The sequence below is a fragment of the Oncorhynchus kisutch genome, linkage group LG29 (assembly GCF_002021735.2).
Source record: "Oncorhynchus kisutch isolate 150728-3 linkage group LG29, Okis_V2, whole genome shotgun sequence".
Taxonomy (NCBI): domain Eukaryota; kingdom Metazoa; phylum Chordata; class Actinopteri; order Salmoniformes; family Salmonidae; genus Oncorhynchus; species Oncorhynchus kisutch.
The window spans coordinates 40,285,288-40,305,341 of NC_034202.2; the positions used below are offsets into that span (position 1 = coordinate 40,285,288).

Genomic DNA, 20,054 nt, shown 5'->3' on the forward strand with positions numbered 1-20,054 from the left:
TCCTCCCCTCCTCCCTCTCATCCCCTTCTCTTCCCCTCCTCCCCTTAACCCCTTCTACTTCCCCTCCTGCCTCTCATCCCTCCTCCCCTGAACCCCTTCTACTTCCCCTCCTGCCTCTCATCCCCTTCTCCTCCCCTCCTCCCTCTCATCCCCTTCTCCTCCCCTCCTCCCTCATCCCCTTCTCCTCCCCTCCTCCCTCTCATCCCTTCTCCTCCCCTCCTCCCTCATCCCCTTCTACTTCCCCTCCTGCCTCTCATCCCCTTCTCCTCTCCTCCTCCCTCTCATCCCCTTCTCCTCCCCTCCTCCCTCTCATCCCCTTCTCCTCCCCTCCTCCCTCATCCCCTTCTCCTCCCCTCCTCCCTCTCATCCCTTCTCCTCCCCTCCTCCCTCATCCCCTTCTACTTCCCCTCCTGCCTCTCATCCCCTTCTCCTCTCCTCCTCCCTCTCATCCCCTTCTCCTCTCCTCCTCCCTCTCATCCCCTTCTCCTCCCCTCCTCCCTCTCATCCCCTTCTACTTCCCCTCCTGCCTCTCATCCCCTTCTCCTCCCCTCCTCCCTCATCCCCTTCTCCTCCCCTCCTCCCTCTCATCCCCTTCTCCTCTCCTCCTCCCTCTCATCCCCTCTCCTCCCCCTCCTCCCTCTCCTCCCCTCCTCCCTCTCATCCCCTTCTCCTCCCCTCCTCCCTCTCCTCCCTCTCATCCCCTTCTCCTCTCCTCCTCCCTCTCATCCCCTTCTCCTCCCCTCCTCCCGCTCATCCCCTTCTCCTCCCCTCCTCCCTCTCATCCCCTTCTCCTCCCCTCCTCCCTCTCATCCCCTTCTCCTCCCCTCCTCCCTCTCATTCCCTTCTCCTCCCCTCCTCCCTCTCACCCCTTCTCTTCCCCTCCTCCCTCTCATCCCCTTCTCCTCTCCTCCTCCCTCTCCTCCCCTCCTCCCTCTCATCCCCTTCTCCTCCCCTCCTCCCTCTCATCCCCTTCTCCTCCCCTCATCCCTCTCATCCCCTTCTCCTCTCCTCCGCCTGTCTGAGGTGTGCTAAGGTGGGAAGAGACCCCCCAATGAGAGATAAATGGAACACGAGAGCGAGATGGAATGGAGAGAAGAAATCTCATTCTTCCGTTTCTCTCCTTTCATTACTCAAGGCCTATTTCTTTGAAGCACTTTCTCTTTTTTCTGTTCCCATTTCAGTTCATTTGTTGTATTTCTGTTATTCTCTCCCTTCCCTGCGGAGCTTGGAGGGGACGTGAGGGTGAACTTGGTGTGAAAGCTCATTTTCTTCCTAAAGTACAATACGCTAGTTCTCTTAATAATAGCTTCTGATACTGTGTAGGGTTACTCTCATGTCTATATCTCCTTTCTGTGGTCCTCTGTAACTCAGTTGGTTGAGCATGGCACTCCAGGATAGTGGGTTGTATATCAGGGACCACCCATACGTCTGCTAAATGGCATATATTATGATTATTTGATTATTATTATTATTGTTATTAGTATTATCATTATTGTTATTATTATTATTGTTATTGTTATTGTTATTAGTATTAGCATTGTTGTTATTGTTATTTGTATTATTATTATTATTATTTGTGTTATTATTATTATTGTTATTATTGTTATTATTATTATTATTATTATTGTTGTTGTTGTTATTATTGTTGTTGTTGTTGTTAGTATTATTATTATTATTATTATTATTATTATTGTTATTCATTTTCTATTATTTTGTTGTTATTTCTAGAACTTGTAATAGTCTATAGGGTGATGTTTTTCCAGCCGTTAAGTCTTTGTAGCTTGGCCATGTTCGGTGTCTATTCTTCTATATACAATCAGCCTTCTGCTAATGCTTGTTCATGTTGAGGGTATGTTCTACTTTATAAACTGGGTGGACAGAGACTTGTCCGAAATCCGCTCTTGCGTTATCTTGGCTGTCTGCTTCGGGTTGTTGTCCTTTTGGAAGGCAAACCTTCGCCCCTGTATGAGGTCCTGAATGCTTTAAAAAAACTTCGCCCCAGTCTGAGGTCCTGAGTGCTTTAAAAAAAAACTTCGCCCCAGTCTGAGGTCCTGAGTGCTTTAAAAAAAACTTCGCCCCAGTCTGAGGTCCTGAGTGCTTTAAAAAAAAACTTCGCCCCAGTCTGAGGTCCTGAGTGCTTTAAAAAAAACTTCGCCCCAGTCTGACGTCCTGAGTGCTTTAAAAAAACCTTCGCCCCAGTCTGAGGTCCTGAGTGCTTTAAAAAAAACCTTCGCCCCAGTCTGACGTCCTGAGTGCTTTAAAAAAAAACTTCGCCCCAGTCTGAGGTCCTGAGTGCTTTAAAAAAACAGAAATACCTTAAAAACATAAGTATTCAGACCCTTTGCTATCATGTTTCCATTGATCATCCTTGAGATATTTCTACAACTTGATTGGAGTCCATCTGTGGTAAATTCAATTGATTGGACATGATTTGGAAAGGCACACACCTGTCTGTACAGTAAGGTCCCACAGTTGACAGGGCAAGTCAGAGCAAAAACCAAGCCATGAGGTCGAAGGAATTGTCTGTAGAGCTCCGAGACATGATTGTGTCGAGGCACAGATCTGGGGGAGGGAAGGTTTCAGAGAACACAGTGGCCCCCATCATTCTTAAACTGAAGAGGTTTGAAACCACCAGGACTCTTCCTAGAGCTGGCCACCCGGCCAAACTGAGCATTCGGGGGAGAAGGGCCTTGGTCAGGGAGGTGTCCAAGAACCCAATGGTCACTTTGACAGAGCTCCAGAGTTACTCTGTGGAGATGTGAGAACCTTCCAGAAGGACAACCATCTCTGCAGCACTCCACCAACCAGGCCTTTATTGTAGAGTGGCCAGACGGAAACCACTCCTCAGTAAAAAGCACATAATAGCCCCCTTGGAGTTTGCCAAAAGGCACCTAAAGACTCTCAGAACATGAGAAACAAGATTCTCTGGTTTGATGAAACCAAGATTGAACTCTATGGCCTGAATGCCAAGCATCGCATCTGGAGGAAACCTGGCACCATCCCTACAGTGAAGCATAGTGGTGGCAGCATCATGCTATGGGGATGTTTTTCAGCTGTAGGGACCGTTAGACTAGTCAGGAATGAGGGAACGATGAACGGAGCAAAGTACAGAGAGATCCCATCTCAGGACCTCAGACTGGTGCGAAGGTTCACCTTCCAACAGGACAACGACCCTAACCACACAGCCAAGACAACACAGGAGTGGCTTCGAGACAAGTCTTTGAATGTCCTTGAGTGGCCCAGCCACAACCTGGACTTGAACCCAATCGAACATCTCTGGAGATGAAAATAGTTGTGCAGTGAGGCTCCCCATCCAACCTGACAGAGCTTGAGGGGATCTGCAGAGCAGAATGGGAGAAACACCCCACCAAGGTTGTAGGGTCGTACCCAAGAAGACTCAAGGCTGTAATCACTGCCCAAGGTGCTTTAACAAAGTACTGAGTAAAGGGTCTGAATACTTATGTAAATGTGATATTTCCATTTTTTTTTTAAATACATTTTCAAAAATGTCTCAACTTCTTTTTGCTTTAATCTTTAATCTTTAATTTTTAATTTAGAATATTGTTTGAAGGTTGTAATGTAACAAAATATGTATATAATGCACTGTGTGTGTGTGTGTGTGGTGTGTGTGTGTGTGTGTGTGTGTGTGTGTGTGTGTGTGTGTGTGTGTGTGTGTGTGTGTGTGTGTGTGTGTGTGTGTGTGTGTGTGTGTGTGTGTGTGTGTGTGTGTGTGTGTGTGAGTGTGTGTGTGTGTGTGTGTGTGTGTGTGTGTGTGTGTGTGTGTGTGTGTGTGTGTGTGTGTGTGGTGTGTGTGTGTGTGTGTGTGTGTGTGTGTGTGTGTGTTGTGTGTGTGTGTGTGTGTGTGTGTGTGTGTGTGTGTGTGTGTGTGTGTGTGAGTGTGTGTGTGTGTGTGTGTGTGTGTGTGTGTGTGTGTGTGTGTGTGTGTGTGTGTGTGTGTGTGTGTGTGTGTGTGTGTGTGTGTGTGTGTGTGTGTGTGTGTGTGTGTGTGTGTGTGTGTGTGTGTGTGTGTGTGTGTGTGTGTGTGTGTGTGTGTGTGTGTGTGTGTGTGTGTGTGTGTGTGTGTGTGTGTGTGTGAGTGTGTGTGTGTGTGTGTGTGTGTGTGTGTGTGTGTGTGTGTGTGTGTGTGTGTGTGACAGCTCTAGAAATAGTATTGAGTGTCATGTGGCCAGGATGCTGAATAATGTCTCTGTAACAAAAAAACAGTCATTATACCAGCACGCATGTGTTAGCTAATCCATCCCTGTAAATGTAGTATTTATTTATGGAAACGCTTCTGACGTACACTCATCCCTCACTTCCCTGTGGCTCAGAGAGAGAGAGAGAGAGAGAGAGAGAGAGAGAGAGAGAGAGAGAGAGAGAGAGAGAGAGAGAGAGAGAGAGAGAGAGAGAGAGAGAGAGAGAGAGAGAGAGAGAGAGAGAGAGAGAGAGAGAGAGAGAGAGAGAGAGAGAGAGAGAGAGAGAGAGAGAGAGAGAGAGAGAGAGAGAGAGAGAGAGAGAGAGAGAGACAGAGACAGAGACAGAGACAGAGACAGAGACAGAGACAGAGACAGACAGACAGACAGACAGACAGACAGACAGACAGACAGACAGACAGACAGACAGACAGACAGACAGACAGACAGAGAGAGAGAGACCGCCCCGGGACAGCAGCAACCAAATCATGAGAAAACAAAAAGATAATTACTTGACACATTGGAAAGAATTAACAAGAAAACAGAGCAAACTAGAATTCTGCTTGGCCCTAAACAGAGAGTACACAGTGGCAGAATATCTGACAAGGAAAGCTTTGACTATGTACAGACTCAGTGAGCATAGCCTTGCTATTGAGAAAAGCTGCTGTTGGCAGACTTGGCTCTCAAGAGAAGACATGATATGTGCTCACTGCCCACAAAATGAGGTGGAAACTGAGATGCACTTCCTAACCTTCTGCCAAATGTATAACCATATTAGAGACACACATTTCCTTCAGAAATTCACATTTCACACAGATCCACGAAGAATTCGAAGAAAAAAACAACAATTTTAATAAACTACTGGTTGAAATACCACAGTGTGCCGTCACAGCAGCAATATATGTGACCTGTTGCCACAAGAAAAGGGCAACCAGTGAAGAACAAACACCATTGTAAATACAACTCATATTTATTTTTTTCCCTTTTGTAGTTTAACTATTTGCACATAATATGAGGGAGAGAGAGAGAGAGACAGAGAGAGAGACAGAGAGAGAGACAGAGAGAGAGAGAGAGACACGTAGAGAGAGAGAGACAGAGAGAGAAAGAGAGAGACAGAGAGAGAGAGACAGAGAGAGAGAGAGAGAGACAGAGAGAGACACAGAGAGAGAGAGAGATAGAGAGAGAGAGAGAGAGAGAGAGAGAACAACTGTGTGAATAACTCACTGTCTTCCTGTTTTCTCTTTGTCTTCTTCCTCTCACCTTTTCCCACTCTCCCTTTCTTTCCTCATCTCTTACTCTCTCAATCCCCCTTCATATTTCTCTGTCTTCCTTTTAAAAATGTCCTTATCTCATCCTCGCCACCTTTTCTCTCCCCTCTCCTCCATCCCCTCTCTCCCTCCCCTCCAGGTATTGGTACCCAGAGCGGCAGTGCAGAGAATGACCAGGCCTTTAAGGGTCACTCCCAGAAGCAGGTACAGTTTATCCCTGGCCAGACACGTGCCACCTGGCGTGTTGTGATCCTTGCCGACGGGATCTTTGAACAGTCTGAAACCTTCCGGATCCTTCTGTCTGAGCCCGTTATGGGAGCACTGGAATTCCCTGCCACCGCCATGGTGGAAATACTGGGCCCTTCCGACGGTTAGTACACATCTGCTGATCTAGAGTCCCCTGCTCCTGCTCCTATATCTCCACCCACCAGCCACCGCTGGTACACTGGTACTGCTGCTATATGTAGTATGTATAATAGAGTACTGTATAATATAGTAGAGTAAAATATAGTATAGTATAGTATAATATAGTATAATATAGTATAGTGAAATATGGTATAATATAGTATGGTATAGTATAATATAATACAGTATAGTATAGTATGGTATAGTAAATTATAGCATAGTATAATATAGTATAGTAGAATAAAGTATAGTACACTATAGTATAGTATAATATAGTATATGATAATATAGTATAGCCCAGTATAATATAACATAGTATAGTATAATATAGTATAGTAAAATATAGTATAATATAGTATAGTAACATATAGCATAATATAGTATAATATAGGGCCCATCCCAAGATGGCGTAGCAGTAAGTCGTCCTGTCCTGTCGTGTCCCTGTATATATCGTTTCTTTTTCGTTTTTTACATATTTTCTCCGCATATCTCTTTGAAAACATTTTGCTAAACCCTAAGCTTCCAAATACTCTCCTGCAACCCGACTCACCCAATGTAGCTATTTTTCCTAAAGTATTTATATTTACTTCGGGACCCCTCAACTGAAGCTAGCCAGCTAACCAGCGGGTATGCTAGCGGTCTTCAGCTAACCGGTCATCAGCTAACCTGTAGTTCGGAAAGCTCTCGCCTGTTCGTACAACGCGACTCTAACCAGAGCATAACGGACCTATTTATTTTTCATCCCCGGATTCCCACCGCAAACGGAACATCTTTCAGCTGGATTTTTCAGCAACTAGCTATCTAGCTAAACCGCAACCCCGGATGATTACTCCTGGCTAGCGTTTCCACCCACTTAGCTTGAAGCTAGCCCGGCCGTCGCACCTGTGCTACCACCGTAGCATACTCCTGAGCTACAATACCCGGGCCCACGACCGGTCTATCGATGTCATCGCATGAAGAGGAATAAACAGACTCACCCCATCGCGACATCCCCCAAAGGCTAACTCTCTAGCCCTCGCTATCTCCCTGCTTGCTAATTCGGCCTGCTAACTGCTAGCTTGTCCAGCTCCGGTCCGCTAACTGCTACCTTGTCTAGCCCGGGCCTACAAACTGTTAGCTTGTTAGCACAGGCCTGCTAACCGCCTGAATCTCCGCGTCCCAAACGCTCACCGGACCCATATTTACTTTCTATCTCTTTTGACTTTTAATTTGTTCATACCTTCCGGAAACCTGCCTCACCCAATGTGATACGGAATCGCTATTATTTTTTTATTTTTAGAACACCCTCAAGAACCTCCAGAAGCTAACCAGCTAACTAGCTACAAGCTATTTAGTCATTGTTAGTTTTTTTTTACCTGGATAACACTCGCCAGTCCAGCTTCCCTGCCCCATCCACCGCTGCCCCCTGGACACTGATCTCTTGGCTACGTAGCTGATGCACAAATCATCAAGGAACCCACCAGGTACAACCCTAACTCTGTAAACAAGGGCACCCTCATAGACGTCATCCTGACCAACTGGCCCTCCAAATACACCTCCTCTGTCTTCAACCAGGATCTCAGCGATTACTGCCTCATTGCCTGTATCCGCTACGGAGCCGCAGTCAAACGACCACCCCTCATCACTGTCAAACGCTCCCTAAAACACTTCTGTGAGCAGGCCTTTCTAATCGACCTGGCCCGGGTATCCTGGAAGGACATAAACCTCATCCCGTCAGTTGAGGATGCCTGGTCATTCTTTAAAAGTAACTTCCTCACCATTTTAGATAAGCATGCTCCGTTCAAAAATGCAGAACTAAGAACAGATACAGCCCTTGGTTCACCCCAGACCTAACTGCCCTCGACCAGCACAAAAACATCCTGTGGCGGACTGCAATAGCATCGAATAGTCCCCGTGATATGCAACTGTTCAGGGAAGTCCGGAACCAATACACGCAGTCAGTCAGGAAAGCTAAGGCCAGCTTCTTCAGGCAGAAGTTTGCATCCTGTAGCTCCAACTCCAAAAAGTGCTGGGACACTGTGAAGTCCATGGAGAACAAGAGCACCTCCTCCCAGCTGCCCACTGCACTGAGGCTAGGTAACACGGTCACCACTGATAAATCCATGATTATCGAAAACTTCAATAAGCATTTCTCAACGGCTGGCCATGCCTTCCGCCTGGCTACTTCAACCTCGGCCAACAGCTCCGCCCCCCCCGCAGCTCCTCGCCCAAGCCTCTCCAGGTTCTCCTTTACCCAAATCCAGATAGCAGATGTTCTGAAAGAGCTGCAAAACCTGGACCCGTACAAATTAGCTGGGCTTGACAATCTGGACCCTCTATTTCTGAAACTATCTGCCACCATTGTCGCAACCCCTATTACCAGCCTGTTCAACCTCTCTTTCATATCGTCTGAGATCCCCAAGGATTGGAAAGCTGCCGCAGTCATCCCCCTCTTCAAAGGGGGAGACACCCTGGACCCAAACTGTTACAGACCTATATCCATCCTGCCCTGCCTATCTAAGGTCTTCGAAAGCCAAGTCAACAAACAGGTCACTGACCATCTCGAATCCCACCGTACCTTCTCCGCTGTGCAATCTGGTTTCCGAGCCGGTCATGGGTGCACCTCAGCCACACTCAAGGTACTCAACGATATCATAACCGCCATCGATAAAAGACAGTACTGTGCAGCCGTCTTCATCGACCTTGCCAAGGCTTTCGACTCTGTCAATCACCATATTCTTATCGGCAGACTCAGGAGCCTCGGTTTTTCGGATGACTGCCTTGCCTGGTTCACCAATTACTTTGCAGACAGAGTTCAGTGTGTCAAATCGGAGGGCATGCTGTCCGGTCCTCTGGCAGTCTCTATGGGGGTGCCACAGGGTTCAATTCTCGGGCCGACTCTTTTCTCTGTGTATATCAATGATGTTGCTCTTGCTGCGGGCGATTCCCTGATCCACCTCTACGCAGACGACACCATTCTATATACTTTCGGCCCGTCTTTGGACACTGTGCTATCTAACCTCCAAACAAGCTTCAATGCCATACAACACTCCTTCCTTGGCCTCCAACTGCTCTTAAACGCTAGTAAAACCAAATGCATGCTTTTCAACCGGTCGCTGCCTGCACCCGCATGCCCGACTAGCATCACCACCCTGGATGGTTCCGACCTAGAATATGTGGACGTCTATAAGTACCTAGGTGTCTGGCTAGACTGCAAACTCTCCTTCCAGACTCATATCAAACATCTCCAATCGAAAATCAAATCAAGAGTCGGCTTTCTATTCCGCAACAAAGCCTCCTTCACTCACGCCGCCAAGCTTACCCTAGTAAAACTGACTATCCTACCGATCCTCGACTTCGGCGATGTCATCTACAAAATGGCTTCTAACACTCTACTCAGCAAACTGGATGCAGTCTATCACAGTGCCATCCGTTTCGTCACTAAAGCACCTTATACCACCCACCACTGCGACTTGTATGCTCTAGTCGGCTGGCCCTCGCTACATATTCGTCGCCAGACCCACTGGCTCCAGGTCATCTACAAGTCCATGCTAGGTAAAGCTCCGCCTTATCTCAGCTCACTGGTCACGATGGCAACACCCATCCGTAGCACGCGCTCCAGCAGGTGTATCTCACTGATCATCCCTAAAGCCAACACCTCATTTGGCCGCCTTTCGTTCCAGTACTCTGCTGCCTGTGACTGGAACGAATTGCAAAAATCGCTGAAGTTGGAGACTTTTATCTCCCTCACCAACTTCAAACATCAGCTATCTGAGCAGCTAACCGATCGCTGCAGCTGTACATAGTCTATTGGTAAATAGCCCACCCTTTTTCACCTACCTCATCCCCATACTGTTTTTATTTATTTACTTTTCTGCTCTTTTGCACACCAATATCTCTACCTGTACATGACCATCTGATCATTCATCACTCCAGTGTTAATCTGCAAAATTGTAATTATTTGCCTACCTCCTCATGCCTTTTGCACACATTGTATATAGACTCCCCCTTTGTTTTCTACTGTGTTATTGACTTGTTAATTGTTTACTCCTTGTGTAACTCTTTGTTGTCTGCTCACACTGCTATGCTTTATCTTGGCCAGGTCGCAGTTGCAAATGAGAACTTGTTCTCAACTAGCCTACCTGGTTAAATAAAGGTGAAATAAAAAATAAATAAAATAGTATAGTATCATTTAGTAAAATATAGTATAGTATAATATAATAATGCAAAATATAGTAAAGTATGATATAGTAAAGTAAAATATAGTATAATATAATATATTATACTATCGTATAGTAGAATATAGTATAGTAGAATATAGTATAGTAGAATATAGTATAGTAAAATGTAGTATAATATAGTATAGCATAGCATAATATAGTACAATATAGTACAGTATAATATAGTATAGTACAGTATAATATAGTATAATATAGTATAGTGTAGTATAGTATAATATAGTATAGTAAAATATAGCATAGTATAGTGTTATATAGAATAGTGTAATATAGCATAGTATAATATAGTATAATAGTTTTATACTATAGTATGGTATAATATAGTATAGTATAGTAGAATATACTATAGTAAAATATAGTATAGTGTAGTACAGTAAAATATAATATTGTATAGTATAATTTAGTATAGTAAAATATAGTATAATATAGTAAAATACAGTATAGATTATATAGTAAAGCAATATATAGTATAATATAGTATAATATAATATAGTGAAATATAGTATAATATAGTATGGTATAGTATAATATAATACAGTATAGTATAGTATGGTATAGTATAATATAATACAGTATAGTATAATATGGTATAGTATAATATAGTAAAATACAGTATAGATTATATAGTAAAGCAATATATAGTATAATATAGTATAATATAATATAGTGAAATATAGTATAATATAGTATGGTATAGTATAATATAATACAGTATAGTATAGTATGGTATAGTAAATTATAGCATAGTATAGTATAATATAGTATAGTATAGTATAGTAGAATAAAGTATAGTACACTATAGTATAGTATAATATAGCATAGTATAATGTAATATAGTATAATATAGTATAGTAGAATATAGTATGATATAGTATAGTAAAATATAGTATAATACGGTACAGTATAATATAGTATAGTATAATATAGTATATTACAGTGTAATATAGTGTAGTATAATGCAGTGTAGTGTAGTATAGTATAATATACTGTGGTAAAAATAGTCTAATATAGTATAGGAGAATATATTATCGTATAATATAGTGTAGTATAGCATAATATAGTACAGTATAATACAGTATAGTATAATATAGGATGTATAGCATAGTACTGTATGTATAATATATCTCTCTGTATCAAACTACCAAAGCATTATTGCATTTAAGGAAAACATCAACAAGTTTAAATAACAGTCTGTCATTATCTTCACCTCTCGCTTTTCTGTTCAGACACAAATTCAGTTAACTTAAGTTGCTGTAGCCTGTAGGTGACATTACTGTACAGAAACCTACCCAGTCAACCATGTTATCCTGCTCTAGTACAGAAGCATACCGAGTCAACCCTGTAATCCTGCTATAGTACAGCAGCATACCGAGTCAACCCTGTTATCCTGAAACAGTACAGCAGCATACCGAGTCAACCCTGTTATCCTGAAACAGTACAGGAGCATACCGAGTCAACCCTGTTATCCTGAAACAGTACAGGAGCATACCGAGTCAACCCTGTTATCCTGAAACAGTACAGGAGCATACCGAGTCAACCCTGTTATCCTGAAACAGTACAGGAGCATACCGAGTCAACCCTGTTATCCTGAAACAGTACAGGAGCATACCGAGTCAACCCTGTTATCCTGAAACAGTACAGGAGCATACTGAGTCAACCCTGTTATCCTGAAACAGTACAGGAGCATACCGAGTCAACCCTGTTATCTTGCTACAGTACAGCAGCATACTGAGTCAACCCTGTAATCCTGCTATAGTACAGGAGCATACTGAGTCAACCCTGTAATCCTGCTATAGTACAGGAGCATACCGAGTCAACCCTGTTATCTTGCTATAGTACAGGAGGCTACTCAGTCAACCCTGTTATCCTGCTATAGTACAGGAGCCTACTCAGTCAACCCTGTTATCCTGCTATAGTACAGGAGCCTACTCAGTCAACCCTGTTATCCTGCTCTAGTACAGCAGCATACCGAGTAAACCCTGTAATCCTGCTATAGTACAGGAGCATACTGAGTCAACCCTGTTATCCTGAAACAGTACAGCAGCATACCGAGTCAACCCTGTAATCCTGAAACAGTACAGGAGCATACCGAGTCAACCCTGTTATCTTGCTATAGTACAGGAGCCTACTCAGTCAACCCTGGTATCCTGCTCTAGTACAGAAGCCTTCCCAGTCAACCCTGTCATCCTGTTATTGTACAGTAACCTAACCAGTCAACTCTGTTATCCTGCTACGGTGCAGGAGCCCCCCAGTCAACCCTGGTATCCTGCTCTAGTACAGAAGCCTTCCCAGTCAACCCTGTCATCCTGTTATTGTACAGTAACCTAACCAGTCAACTCTGTTATCCTGCTACGGTGCAGGAGCCTACCCAGTCAACTCTGTTATCCTGCTACGGTGCAGGAGCCTACCCAGTCAACCCTGTCATCCTGCTACGGTGCAGGAGCCTAACCAGTCAACCCTGTTATCCTGCTACGGTGCAGGAGCCTACCCAGTCAACTCTGTTATCCTGCTACGGTGCAGGAGCCTACCCAGTCAACCCTGTCATCCTGCTACGGTGCAGGAGCCTAACCAGTCAACCCTGTTATCCTGCTACGGTGCAGGAGCCTACCCAGTCAACTCTGTTATCCTGCTACGGTGCAGGAGCCTACCCAGTCAACTCTGTTATCCTGCTACGGTGCAGGAGCCTACCCAGTCAACCCTGTTATCCTGCTACGGTGCAGGAGCCTACCCAGTCAACTCTGTTATCCTGCTACGGTGCAGGAGCCTACCCAGTCAACCCTGTTATCCTGCTACGGTGCAGGAGCCTACCCAGTCAACTCTGTTATCCTGCTACGGTGCAGGAGCCTACCCAGTCAACCCTGTTATCCTGCTACAGTGCAGGAGCCTACCCAGTCAACTCTGTTATCCTGCTACGGTGCAGGAGCCTACCCAGTCAACTCTGTTATCCTGCTACGGTGCAGGAGCCTACCCAGTCAACTCGGTTATCCTGCTACGGTGCAGGAGCCTACCCAGTCAACTCTGTTATCCTGCTACGGTGCAGGAGCCTACCCAGTCGACTCTGTTATCCTGCTACGGTGCAGGAGCCTACCCAGTCAACTCTGTTATCCTGCTACGGTGCAGGAGCCTACCCAGTCAACTCGGTTTTCCTGCTACGGTGCAGGAGCCTACCCAGTCAACCCTGTCATCCTGTTATTGTACAGTAACCTAACCAGTCAACTCTGTTATCCTGCTACGGTGCAGGAGCCTCCCAGTCAACCCTGTTATCCTGCTACGGTGCAGGAGCCTACCCAGTCAACTCGGTTATCCTGCTACGGTGCAGGAGCCTACCCAGTCAACCCTGTTATCCTGCTACGGTGCAGGAGCCTACCCAGTCAACCCTGTTATCCTGCTACGGTGCAGGAGCCTACCCAGTCAACCCTGTTATCCTGCTACGGTGCAGGAGCCTACCCAGTCAACTCTGTTATCCTGCTACGGTGCAGGAGCCTACCCAGTCAACCCTGTTATCCTGCTACGGTGCAGGAGCCTACCCAGTCAACTCTGTTATCCTGCTACGGTGCAGGAGCCTACCCAGTCAACCCTGTTATCCTGCTACGGTGCAGGAGCCTACCCAGTCAACCCTGTTATCCTGCTACGGTGCAGGAGCCTACCCAGTCAACTCTGTTATCCTGCTACGGTGCAGGAGCCTACCCAGTCAACTCGGTTATCCTGCTACGGTGCAGGAGCCTACCCAGTCAACCCCGTTATCCTGCTACGGTGCAGGAGCCTACCCAGTCAACTCGGTTATCCTGCTACGGTGCAGGAGCCTACCTAGACTACCACACAGGTGAAACTAATGAGCTAATTTACTCTCACCGCTATAGAGAAATGTTGGTGTTTTTTAGGTTACTGTGTTGTGTGTTTTTGTTGTTACTCCCGTGTATATTTAGATCATTATAGATGTGCAGAGATTCCCTTTATAATGATGCAGCGTCCTCCTTTGATTCATTATCTCTCTCTCTCTCTCTCTTTCTATTTTCCTCTTCTTTTTTTGTATCTCTCTCTAGCTCTCTCTATCCATCATATCCCTCTCCCTCGCTCTATTCAACCTCTCTCTCTATCCATCATATCCCTCTCCCTCGCTCTATTCAACCTCTCTCTCTATCCTCCGCCCTATCCCTCTCTCTATTCAACCTCTTTCTCTACCCTCCTCCTTCCCCCTCTCTCTAGCCAACCTCTCTCTCTACCCTCCTCCTTCCCCCTCTCTCTAGCCAACCTCTCTCTCTACCCTCCTCCTTCCTCCTCTCTCTAGCAAACCTCTCTCTCTACCCTCCTCCTTCCCCCTCTCTCTAGCCAACCTCTCTCTCTCTCTACCCTCCTTCTTCTCCCTCTCTCTAGCCAACCTCTCTCTCTACCCTCCTCCTTCTCCCTCTCTCTAGCCAACCTCTCTCTCTACCCTCCTCCTTCTCCCTCTCTCTAGCCAACCTCTCTCTCTACCCTCCTCCTTCCCACTCTCTCTAGCCAACCTCTCTCTCTACCCTCCTCCTTCCCCCTCTCTCTATTCAACCTCTCTCTCTACCCTCCTCCTTCCCCCTCTCTCTAGCCAAACTCTCTCTCTACCCTCCTCCTTCCCCCTCTCTCTAGACAACCTCTCTCTCTACCCTCCTCCTTCCCACTCTCTCTAGCCAATCTCTCTCTCTACCCTCCTCCTTCCCCCTCTCTCTAGCCAACCTCTCTCTCTACCCTCCTCCTTCCCCCTCTCTCTAGCCAACCTCTCTCTCTACCCTCCTCCTTCTCCCTCTCTCTAGCCAACCTCTCTCTCTACCCTCCTCCTTCCCCCTCTCTCTAGCCAACCTCTTTCTCTACCCTCCTCCTTCCCCTTCTCTCTAGCCAACCTCTCTCTCTACCCTCCTCCTTCTCCCTCTCTCTAGCCAAACTCACTCTCTACCCTCCTCCTTCTCCCTCTCTCTAGCAAACCTCTCTCTCTACCCTCCTCCTTCTCCCTCTCTCTAGCCAACCTCTCTCTCTACCCTCCTCCTTCTCTCTCTATCAAACCTCTGTCTCCTTTCTTCCCATTCTCTCTTTAATTATCTCACGTTCTCTCGATCTCTCTCTCTCTCCTCCTTTCTCTCTTTCTTCACTTCCCCTGTGGGTTAATTATGGTTATATGGAGGGAAGGCTTGGTTTGTTGTAATATGACAGAGAGAGAGAGCGGGGAGAGAGACAGAGAAAGAGAGATCGATGGAGAGAAAGAGCAAGAGAGAGGGAGAGAGAGACATGGAAAGAGGGGAAAGAGAGAGACAGAAAAAGTTTGACAGAGAGAGAAAAGAGTGAGCAAAAAGAGAGGGGAGAGAAAGAGAAGGAGATTTGCTGCTGTTTCTTCTTAAACTAATGGCCCGGAGAACCCCTGGCTGTGACTGTTGTTAGCCCTGCACTAGCTTCTCTAATGATGACTACACCCTCTCTGTTGTTTGGGTCTCTGCCTGTTAGCCTGTAGCTATTCTCTCTGGAGGCTAGGTTGATATAGTGATGTTTTCCTGATTTCCCCCCGTAATTGCGAGGACACTTAACAGGTTAGCTTGTCTCTCTAGTCTGTCTAAACCTCAGGGCATGCTATACTAACCTAGCAGTACTCTAAAGATGACGGTTGTCTCTATGTTTCTGTGTGCTAGCTACCCTCTCTGAGGGTTTCTCTAATTGTGAGGGGTCTTTGTGTATTGCCTTGCTCCCTCTAAAGTTGAGAAAACACTCTATAAGCCTAGGATAACATTCACTAATGATGAGGGCTGCCTCTATCTTGCTGTTGGTTGGCTTTTAGCCACATCCCTTCAGAGGGTAAGGATGCTTCCTTTATTTCCAAGGATTCGCTCTTAGAACACTAGACAGCGGAATGCCTAAACCTTCTAAAGTGTATGGCATGTGGATTAACCTTAACGACTGTACACAATTCTGTGATCGGTAGAGTGGAGTTGGGGAGAGGGCATTTGTGGCAGGTGTGCCCTCTACCCAACTCTATGGTCACGTGAAGACGGAGGGCACTCGTGGAAGTTGCACCCTCGATAGAACTCTATGGCCAGGTATTTATACGGGCAGCCATTGAGGGTGCCTCTTTTCAAACCCGGGTCCTTCACCCAGACAGAGTTGATGAATTGAGCACGCCAACAACAACTCTCACAACAGCAACCACCAGTATGCGTCATTGATTACAAACCAAACGTACTTGTCGTCTATCTTACATAAATAACCAGCTGGTTACTGGGTCAAGTCCCTGTTCAAGACATCAAAACTCTTCAAGATCGATAACACAATCCTTCTGAATGACATGCCCTGTATAGCCTACCTCCTCTAAATTCATAAAGACTCTGATAAACGGCAGCTTTGCGTCCGCCTACTCTCTAAACAGTAGATGGTCATCACCATAACTCTCACCTAAACCTTCATTCAGTCACACTAATGACTATCTTTGTCTGTCCGTCTTCTATTAACTTCCCTGTCGAGAGTCTGGGGATATTTTTCTTAATTGCTAGGAGCTATCTTCATCCTTACTCCCTCTAAAGGTATGAGATATGGGCTTGCTGTATTAGCCTTGAATAACTTAGGCTAATGATGGGGACAGCATCTGTCTTTGTGTGTTAGCCTTCAGTTACCTTCCCTAGAGGTTAGCTCGGGCTAGTTAATTTGGTAGCCCAGCTACCTTCCCGAGAGGTTAGATCAGGCTAGTTTGTGTGAAGCAGTGACAGGACTATGATACAGCTCACTTCACTACCAGAGATTACCCGGTAGTTCATTTGGTAGCCCAACTACCTTCCCTAGAGGTTAGATTAGGCTTGTTAATTTGGTAGCCCAGCTACCTTCCCTAGAGGTCAGGTCAGGCTAGTTAATTTGGTAGCCCAACTACCTTCCCTAGAGGTTAGATCAGGCTAGTTAATTTGGTAGCCCAGCTACCTTCCCTAGAGGTTAGATCGGGCTAGTTTGTGTGGTAGCCCAGCTACTTTCCCTAGAGGTTAGATCAGGCTAGTTAATTTGGCAGCCCAGCTACCTTCCCTAGAGGTTAGATTAGGCTTGTTAATTTGGTAGCCCAACTACCTTCCCTAGAGGTTAGATCAGGCTAGTTAAATTGGTGGCCCAGCTACCTTCCCTAGAGTTTAGATCAGGCTAGTTAAATTGGTAGCCCAGCTACCTTCCCTAGAGGTTAGATCGGGCTAGTTTGTGTGGTAGCCCAGCTACTTTTCCTAGAGGTTAGATCGGGCTAGTTTGTGTGGTAGCCCAGCTACCTTCCCTAGAGGTTAGATTGGGCTAGTTTGTGTGGTAGCCCAGCTACCTTCCCTAGAGGTTAGATCAGGCTTGTTGTTGTGTTAGTTAGCACTGTTACCTTCCCTAGATGTTAGATCAGGCTAGTTGTTGTGTTAGTTAGCCCTGCTACCTTCCCTAGAGGTCAGATCAGGCTAGTTAAATTGGTAGCCCAGCCACCTTCCCTAGAGGTTAGATCAGGCTAGTTTGTGTGTTAGTCCAGCTACCTTCCCTAGAGGTCAGGTCAGGCTAGTTTGTGTGTTAGCCCAGCTACCTTCCCTAGAGATCAGGTCAGGCTAGTTTGTGTGTTAGTCCAGCTACCTTCCCTAGAGGTCAGGTCAGGCTAGTTTGTGTGTTAGTCCAGCTACCTTCCCGAGGTCAGGTCCGGCTAGTTTGTGTATTAGCCCTGCTACCTTCCCTAGAGGTCAGGTCAGGCTAGTTTGTGTGTTAGCCCTGCTACCTTCCCTAGATGTTAGATCAGGCTAGTTTGTGTGTTAGTCCAGCTACCTTCCCTAGAGGTCAGGTCAGGCTAGTTTGTGTGTTAGCACTGCTACCTTCCCTAGATGTTAGATCAGGCTAGTTTGTGTATTAGCCCTGCTACCTTCCCTAGATGTCAGGTCAGGCTAGTTTGTGACCGAAGACGCTGTAGTCATTATATCAGAATCACATCCACCTTTATTCCCCAAGTACATTGACATATACCCAGAAATTATGTGAAATGGTGCTGCCACAGTAAACAGAATAAACAGACTGAATATCGAGCAGAATTCAGAATCCATGTAGACTATAATTACCAGAAAACAGAACTAGTTTCTATAACCATGAGAGCTGAATGAGGATGTCTGTGGGTTAGAATTCAGATGCTCTCTCCAGAGGCTTGTCACTGTCTGGCTAGTGATGTTTCTCTTAATTTGCTAGGACTCACACACACACACACACACACACACACACAAACACACACTCGCAAACAACACACACACACACACACACAGAGAGAGAGACAAACACTCTTTGTGTTATTGCTTTGTTTTCAAGCTCAGCCTTTAGTTCTAACGTTGAGGACATCAGTTGGGCTTCTTTTGCTAATGACATGAACAATCCCTGTAGCTAGTCTCTCTCTGTGTTATCAGGGTAGAAGTCAGTAGCTAGTCTCTCTCTGTGTTATCAGTGTATAAGACAGTAGCTAGTCTCTCTCTGTGTTATCAGTGTATTAGACAGTAGCTAGTCTCTCTCTATGTTATCAGTGTTTTTACAGTAGCTAGTCTCTCTCTGTGTTATCAGGGTATAAGACAGTAGCTAGTGTCTCTCTGTGTTATCAGGGTATAAGACAGTAGCTAGTCTCTCTCTGTGTTATCAGTGTATTTGACAGTAGCTAGTCTCTCTCTATGTTATCAGTGTATTTGACAGTAGCTAGTCTCTCTCTATGTTATCAGTGTATTTGACAGTAGCTAGTCTCTCTCTGTGTTATCAGGGTATAAGACAGTAGCTAGTGTCTCTCTGTGTTATCAGGGTATAAGACAGTAGCTAGTCTCTCTCTGTGTTATCAGTGTATTTGACAGTAGCTAGTCTCTCTCTATGTTATCAGTGTATTTGACAGTAGCTAGTCTCTCTCTATGTTTTCAGTGTTTAAATCAGTGTATTAGACAGTAGCTAGTCTCTCTCTGTGTTATCAGTGCCGTGTCTTTGGCTATGCCGGATTAATTGATAAAACATGCTATTCTATAAATTAATTTCTCCGTAATTAATATCACCTGATTGAGCTAATCATGTAAATGTAATTAACTAGAGAGTCGGGGCACCACTAAATAATATTTATAGAGCTGTTATCTTCCGAATAAACTCTTAAAGACCTAGTAATATTTTACATCAATAGCAGTCAACATTAATCTTCATGTTACTTCAGTCTCATAATCTGAAAGTTGTAAATTATTTTATCTGCAAGAACCCTGCCTAACAATTTGAATCAGCAATACAAAATTGGGTTTAATTATTTATTTACTAAATACCTAACTAATCACACAGAATTCACATACACACAATTAATCATAACTTGATTACAAATTACGTCATAAAGGAAAACGTCCCTAGCGGGCGGAACAGATATGACAGCTTGTTACACAAAAGAAAAGGGGCGGGGTTGAGTGAAAGAGCGGGAAAACAGGGACAAAGGGAAAAATCTGTGCTATCGTAAATACAGGATCTTATGCATTCTAAATTACCGCCCATTTGGTAAAGGAAAATATTTACTCTGAGCTGCGCTTTGGTAGGTTGGTGGTAGATGGAAGGCCGTGTTGCCAAACCGAGTCCTCTGTCCTTTGAAGAATGTCTCAGGTTGTCAATTGGGTGTGTTGTAGTAACGGCGTTGTGTGATAGATGGGATACTCTGTCTGATCCTTCCTAACCTGCGTTTGCTAACTCAACAGCTAGGAGGTATCAATTCTGTAGTGAATAAGAGTTCAAAGTTCATACCATTCGCAACCAAAGCTCATGCTGATGTTGGCTTCGTTCTGAACCATTCTGACATAGGACCATCGACCTCAGATCCTCGGAACAGGAAGTTATGTTGTCGTCAAGGCTTTATATAGGAAGGGAGAAAAGGGGTGTGTGTCATAGTTTACAACCTCTGTCTCTTCACGTGGGCGGGTCACTGAGTGAGCAGCAATATCTTATGAAAACCCAAATCTCACATTGTAGAAGCTAAAATC

At 45.2% G+C, this 20,054-nt stretch overlaps 1 protein-coding gene across 1 annotated transcript in view; it reads left to right on the forward strand.

The window, feature by feature from the left end:
- Nucleotides 1-20,054, forward strand: part of LOC109873931 (FRAS1-related extracellular matrix protein 2) — a 271,004-nt gene that overhangs the window by 118,594 nt on the left and 132,356 nt on the right. Inside the window, 1 exon segment of the mRNA XM_031809088.1 lies at nt 5,601-5,831. Coding sequence (XP_031664948.1) covers nt 5,601-5,831 — 231 coding nt within the window.